This window comes from Malus domestica, chromosome 09 (assembly GCF_042453785.1).
Source record: "Malus domestica chromosome 09, GDT2T_hap1".
In the NCBI taxonomy this organism is placed as follows: Eukaryota; Viridiplantae; Streptophyta; class Magnoliopsida; order Rosales; family Rosaceae; genus Malus; species Malus domestica.
The window spans coordinates 14584736-14592544 of NC_091669.1; the positions used below are offsets into that span (position 1 = coordinate 14584736).

Below are 7809 nucleotides of genomic sequence, written 5' to 3' on the forward strand. Positions count from 1 at the left end.
TCCTGACGCCGTTGAAGGATCCGTCAGGATCTCCTGTGCGTGGCTACGCGTATTGCCGTTCCTTGGCCGGCGCGTACGGGGTCAAAAATTTATTTTGAAAATTTGGGTAGGTCCGTGGAGTTATGTAGATCACTGTGGTATATTCATATACCCAAATTGGACAATGTATGAGAAGTTATTAGCTAGTTTTGTATATGTGCTTTAAAATAATATTTTTATAGTTAATTCGCATATAGGTGAGGCCTATCCCGATGGCGAGCGTATCCACAGGCGATTCAGGGGCTACGACCCTTCGACATACCAGTGAGTGGGCTTTTGTTTTCAGTATATATCTATATATTTGATATATTTCCCATAAATGCATTTTTAGTAATGTATGCTTTGAAATAATATGTCAATTGCTTTTATATACTGAATATGCATTTCATGGTTGCATATATATATATATAAATGTGGTGTTGTGGAGGCACAGGTAAGTGTAGGTAAGTTATGTTTGGTTATGTGAATCATCGATGATGTGATATGTGGTTGAATAATGTTGAGCTCATAAAACTGCACCTAGGGTGATTGTGATTTAGCCAGAGATATGAGGTACATGCCTGTTTATTTACGTCACCTCCCACACTATATGCTCATATTGGATCCAACTTAAGTGCACAGTCTTGTCGTACAGACCTTATTCATGGTTCCGACTCATAGGTAACTAGCGATTTATCGCCCGGCTATTATGAGAGAATAAAGTTAAGCATAATTATATTTCACCCAATCTTGTCGTACAGACCCTCTTTAGTGGTTCCGACTTATGTGCAGTATATTGCCGTATAGGTCATTGTAGTGACTCCGGCCAGATTGACTTTTGAGCTATGAATTTAGCTATATAGACTACCTCAGGGGTTCCGGCTAACATATCATATTTGTATGAAATCATTCTTACCTGGATTGTTTACTTTGTTATATTTTGGCATGGCATACATATGAATATAATTATGTGAAGCATGAATTGAGTTGATATATTTCATATCTAATTATATATATGCTTATATTCTGATTCTGGGAAAAATTATACATGTTTTACAGCGAGGGGTTAGTATATTGATAAATGAAATGATTTTGTAAAACATTTGTTTTTTTTTTTTGCCCACTCACGTTTTCTGTTTTGCGCCCCTCCAGGTTCTAAGTAAGTTTGATGTTGGTGGCTCGGGATTGTCAGTTGTTCTGACCTATTTGATTAATAGTAGGACATTCCTAGTACTATGTAACTAGTACTTGTCCTACTGGACTGCACCTAGACTTATTATGCTCTGATTAGGAGTGTTTACTGTTGTAACTAACTTCTATCACCTTCTGTTTAGTAGTGCACTCTAGTAATTTAGTTCTTAATTATTCATATAATTCTTATCTTTATTGCTTCCGCACTGTGCACATGGCTACGTCACTCTCACGTGCCGGCCAGCATGCCTTGATCTCGGTCAGGGTATGTCAACAGCTCTTCCCATATATATGTCGAACCCGTACCGCAGCTCTTTTCTTCTTGTCTATCAACAAAAAATAATTTCATAATACTAAAGCTAAATAAAATCTTTATACAAAATGCAAAAATTTCAACGCAAACCTTTTCCAGAACCTTCTCCATCTGTTGCCTTTAATGAACGTGCATTTTTGTCGCCCATTGTACCAACACTCAAAGAACGAACTGATTATAATCGTGATAATTGCAAAGTGTTTTTGAAACGAATTGTACAGAATAAGGACAACAAAAGCGCATATTATAGGAAGGTTAGGGACTTTGCGCAACGAAATGTTTGTCGCGCAAACACATGCAATAAATACCTTATTTATTTCTCTAATTCAAATGCACCAAATACGTTGACCTATAAATGATGACCCTTGCACGATGAAACGTTGTCGCACAAGACTTTGCATAACAACATATTTGTTGTGCAAAGGTTTTAGCGACGAACTTATTGTAATTATAAGATTGACGTAAACATAGATATCTATGTTTACGTAAACTTTATAATTACCAACAAATTTTCAGTTATAATATGTATTCTAAAAATAATTACTAACTTAAATAAATTGATATTATATTCCGTTCAATTAATACATTAAATAATTAATACCTTAAATAAATTGATATTATATTTCATTCACTTAATACACTAAATCATTAATACCTTAAATAAATTGTATTATATTCCATTCAATTAATACCTTAAATAAATTAGTATTATATTCCATTCAATTAATACCTTAAATAAATTGATATTATACTCCATTCAATTATTTAAATAACCAAACATTAATTAAAACATAATTAAGTCGAAATACTTAACTTATAAAAAGTACCTTAAATTTAAATATTGTCATACAAAACATAAATTTAAAACTACTATTTCGATGGTTCTGGTCCATTCTGCAAGACATCATAACGCCACCTATTGTAACCTCCTTCCAATGCATCCTCCATCAACTTCTTCAACAGTTCTTTCGGCTCATCATGAAGAGTATACTTACACTGTTACACATATATGCAAATAACTAATTCTAACATATAACAACAAATTTCACAAAATTAATTATTGATCCATCAATAGTATACTTACTAATAATTCATCCATCACAACCTTCTTCGCATTCTCTAGCACATCTTTCCAAGAACGCCACTCCGTAGTCAGACAACTGTTCCTCATGGCTACAACAATTGCATGCGTGAACTGAAAATGCTGCATCAAATCATTCAGGTCGGCGTCAATCACATTATCATCCTTGTTTTTATCCTCCATCTCAGCACAAACAGAATTGTGAAGAAAAAAGAGAAGAGAATGGCATATTTATGGGAAGGATAAGGCCTTTGCACGACAAAGTCTTTGTCGCGCAAAGACCTCACTAAATAGTTTCAGATTCTGTTGATTCACATGCACTGAATGCTCTGAAAACTGACTATAACTTGCGTGACGAAGCCTTTGTCGCGCAAATGTTCCTCGGTTTCCAAAGTGCTAAATGTTCTGCCCAAGAACATGAACAAGCTTTACGCGACAAAGCCTTTGTCGCACAAAGATTCAACAAGCTTTGCGCAACGAACCCTTTGTTGCTCAAAGATGTAGAGGAAAAATCTTCGTCGCAGGTTAGGTTTCTCGCCAAAAAAAAAAAAAAAAAAACCCTAAGTTTTTCTTGTTAGCTTTGCACGACGAACATGTTTTTTGTCATCGTCCAAAAGGCTTTGCACGACTAAGTGCTCCTTCACGCAAACTTCACTATCTTTGCGAATGAAGGTCTGTTCCTTGTTGCGCAAGGTACCATTGCACGACGAAATTTGTTTTGTCTGTCGTGCAAGTAGTTTTTTGTACTAATGTATCTTCCTCTAGGATCAAAACCCAATTCTTGTTTCCACCACCAAATTTGTCCTAGTTTCTTGCTGCCTTTGGGATCCACTACCATGGGCTGAGTCCGCACAAAATCAGTGAATAAATTTTCCCCCCGGGTGATCGATCGCTGCTACTGGTGCATGGCCCTTGACTTCACACCAACAACAAGATCCTCGAGAAAGTCGCCATCATCCCCTCCAAGCACATCCACAACATTTCTCTAAAGCGGATCCAACATGGCACCGATGAGATCTCCGTCGACAAAGGAGACCCTCGTGTGCCATGTCCCCTGAACATGAAATAGACACTGCAACTTGTTGGTGAAGATTGAGACTCCAACTTGTTGGCGAAGATAAAGACGCCAACACTGTAAAAACACATTAACGTAAAAGCACAAAACATGAAATAGACACTGCAACGAAGTGTTTGAATTCACAGAACAAGAAATAAACACTGCATTCTGAATCCACAAACCTATTTGAATCTCAATGCACAATCACACAACAGGGAACAAGCACTGCAATGAAGTGTCTGAATCCACATATCCGAAACAAACACTGCGTTACAGTGTCTGAATCCACAAACCTATTTGAATCCGAATGCACAATCACATAACAAGAAACAAACACTTCATTAAAGTATCTGAATCCACAAACCTATTTGAATCTGAATGCACAATCATAGAACATAAAACAGAAACTGCGTTGCAGTGTTCGAAAAATGGAGGTTGAAAGTGATGGGAGGTAGGGGAGGTTGAAGTAATGGAGGTTGAAGGTGGTGGGAGGTGGGGAGGTTGAAGTCTGAAGGTGGTGGGAGGCGCGATTTAAAATGAAGGAGATGGAAAGGTTTTGTGTTTTAAATGGTAATGGCATCATTTGTAATTTTAATTTGATTGAGATGTTTTAATGTATCTTAAAGTCTCGTTAACCTATTTATAATTCCAATAAATTTGATTGAGGTGTTTTAATGTATCTTAAAGTCTCGTTAACCTATTTATAATTCCAATAAATTTGATTGACCTATTGTTAATATCATAACTTTTAATTGATTTTATACAAAATCACCCAAAATTTTATTATATACCGTATAAGTGAGTTATATCAATCATGTTTTTTTTAAATAGTATATCACATGATTTTATTCCTGATACCCATAAAAGTTTCTCCACAAAGTGTTTACCCATAAAAAATCTAGTTGCGAATTTGGTGCTAATTTGCGATCCATACTCTAGGATTTGGATCCCATCCAGATCCAAATTGTGGGGATCATAGGGATCCTCAAATCTTAATCGTTTATCGTACATCGTGTGGTCAGAAATCATTTTGAATTTTTTTATTTAAAATTAAACATAAATAGTACCTAACGAAAATTGACCATACGATGTACGATGAACAGCTAAGATGTGAAGATTCTCAGTATTCTCATCCCATACTGTGTGTACCGGGGGACTTGAGGTGAACAATGCAAGGCCGACACCTATTTATAGGAGAAGTGTTATGGACTTTATGATTAGGGATGGGCTAGAAACTTGGGTGGTACTGGTAGGAAAAGGATTAGGATTTGAGTAATGGGCTAGAATCACATAAGCATAAAATCACTTAGAAAATAAATAGGTAATTATCACATATATAAAATGGTAAGCCAGTTCGACCAGAAATAAAAAAAATAAAAAATAAAAAGGCAAGTGCGTATTTTTTGGGTGAGATTAAGTAATCTGGTTAAGTGTAAGACAGGATTAAGAGATGTAATATCTTTGTATCCATATTTTTAGCCTAAACTTAAGAGATCACCGACCCAATATCCAATCCTAATCTTATGCTTCACAACCAAGTCACCGGTTCTTACCATTATATATATATATATATATATATATATATATATATATATCAGTTACCTTCTTCAGAGCAAAGACATACCAAAACCTTGAGAGCTTTCCATATTCTCTCCAAAATTTCTTAACAATATTCTAGGGTTTGCCATTATTAGTTTCCATCCCCCTAGGGTTTGCCATATTATCGCCAAGATTGCACAATAATATTCTAGGGTTTGCCAATAGTTTCCTTCCCTCTCGGGTTTGCCATTCGTTCTCGTTCCATCTAGGGTTTTCCATTAATATCACAAGTACTATTACTAACAATGGTTAAGAGTCCTGATAATAAGATCACAGACATAGGTACTACTAATGGGAAAAAGGAGAGCAAAGGTCGAAGAAGGGTTGAAATCAAGAGAGTTGAAGACAAGAACAAGCGTCACGTGACCTTCTCCAAGCGCAAAAGGGGTCTCTTCAACAAAGCCGCGGAGCTCAGCGTTTTTACTGGTGCAGAGACGGTTGCGATTGTCGTGTCAAGCAATGGCAAGGTTTTCTGCTTCGGAAGCCCCTCACCTGACACCGTCATCAAGCGCTACCTTAGTGACAATACCTTCTTACTACCTGCAGGTCAACCAGATAATCATCTCCAAAACAACAACATTCACCATTCTAGTAATAAGAAACAAATAAAGGATTATGTGGAAGCTTCGACACGCTTGAAGGAAGCGAAAGTATTGAAGGGTGGGAAGAAAAATTATAGTAATAATAATGGAGGAGATGGAGGAGATGGAGGAGATGGAGGTTGTTCTTATGGGTGGTGGGAGAGGCCAATTGGGATGATGACTAGTTTGGAAGAGTTGGAAGAGTACAGGGATGCTTTGTACAAATTGAAACACAATGTGGAGGTTCGAACGAATCAGATGATCCGGGAAACTAATCCTTCCACTCACTTTTCCCCGCTTTTGTTTATGGATGATATCTGGAATTCTCCTGAATTAAGCCATGGTCAAGGGTGCATGGCACCAGAATTTAATTTCTTCATATGATATCGATGTAAATAAGTTTGATTGGAACGGAGTTACTTATCTTTTGTAATCGTCATGGCATTTGATGAAGGGTTTTAGCTGGATAGGGTTGATGACTGAACAGGTTATATATATGGTTATCATCAAGAAGTTTTTTTTTTTTTTTTTCTTTTGTCAAAAGATAGACTTTATTTATATATGGCTATCATCAGCTAGTCTTATGATATCAACGTATATATAGTTAGTTTATTAGTTCTTTAAATTAATTAGTCATATTTGCATGCTACTTGGTATGAGGTTTGGGATGCTTTATGCATGTTGTACTTCTTTTATCTGGAATTTATCTGAAAATTAAACATATATGAATGGATCTACTTACTTTTTCTATTTTCTTTTCTTTTGTTCGTTTTATGTGATTGTTGATTCTTGCATACAATGAATATTTGTTGCTTATTTCTTAGACTGATAGTTAGTTTTTAATTTCGGTTTAGTTTTAAAATTTTAGGTATGAGAGAAAAAAATTTGGATTGTACTTCAACTCATTGAAAGCAAATCTCGTGGGCTTTTTATGGTCAGATTCATGTACAATCATTTAGGAGATCATACACTGGGGATGTGAGATCAAATCATTTAGCTATTATAGGAATATAAGACCTGGTGACTTTAGGAAAAGATTGCAGAACCTTAGAGTTTAATATTGCATTTGAGAGTAAAAGTGAGTTTCATTGTGTTAGGTTTTGAGAGCAAACTTTGTGAGGCTTCAGAAACCTAGTTAACATACTTTAGATCTGCGTGGGGACGGCGTGCTACAAGAACAAAAGTACAAGAGTATATAGTTGAGTCTTGTAAAGTCCTTATTTCTGGATTCTTTTCTGGACTGTGCCCCCATGGATTTTCTTTGGATTTTCCCCATTGTGAGTGGGGTTTTACCACATAAAACAAATCCTTATATTTATTGTTCTTCTTATATGTATTTATCTCCGTTTTTTCACTGTTACGCAGCTGGAAGGAATGGGTTTTGATCCTACTAACTGCACCTAGGTTTGATATAGGTTTTGATCACCCAAATTACATTATCGTATACTAGAATCATATATGGTTATAGAGCTCTAAGGTTTCATATAAGTTTCCCTAAATAAATGATTAGGGAAACCATTCCAATTACTTCTTACTCTTCGCTTTGAGTAGCTAGGTGTTCTGAATTAGACAAGGGTGGGAATATAGTTTGATAACTATAATATGTGTATGTGTGTGAGGTAGTTAAGTTGGTTAGGATTTTATGTGTTGAGATTGTGGCAAGTGTCAACATCTTGTGAGCTTTGTTTTAGCTTAATAGCTAAGCAATGTAACTAGATATATACACATTGTATAAGTGTAATTTGTAAGCTTCTCAATTCATTAATACAAGATACACTTTCTCTCTCTACAACTATACTTTTTTTTCTCTGCAAGAATACTACTACTTCTTCTGTTTACATAGTTATCATATTGGTGGTGTAATATATATACATGTGTCTGTGTGTGGTTTGTTATTTTCTCTAACTTCATTATGTATGCATACTGGATGTGTTCAGTATAAGGTTTGGGATGCTTAGTTGTTTCTTTC

At 35.7% G+C, this 7809-nt stretch overlaps 1 protein-coding gene across 1 annotated transcript; it reads left to right on the forward strand.

Annotated features, from left to right (window-relative positions):
- The first annotated feature begins 5317 nt into the window (after positions 1 to 5317).
- Positions 5318 to 6224, forward strand: LOC103443704 (agamous-like MADS-box protein AGL29). Its single transcript, XM_008382593.3, has one exon. The coding sequence runs from the start codon at positions 5505 to 5507 to the stop codon at positions 6222 to 6224; it is 720 nt and encodes a 239-aa protein (XP_008380815.3). The 5' UTR covers positions 5318 to 5504.
- Positions 6225 to 7809: the final 1585 nt, after the last annotated feature.

What these genes read in the sequence shown, in the direction of transcription:
- LOC103443704 (XM_008382593.3), top strand. Translation starts at nt 5,505, where the DNA reads ATGGTTAAGAGTCCTGATAATAAGATCACAGACATAGGTACTACTAAT.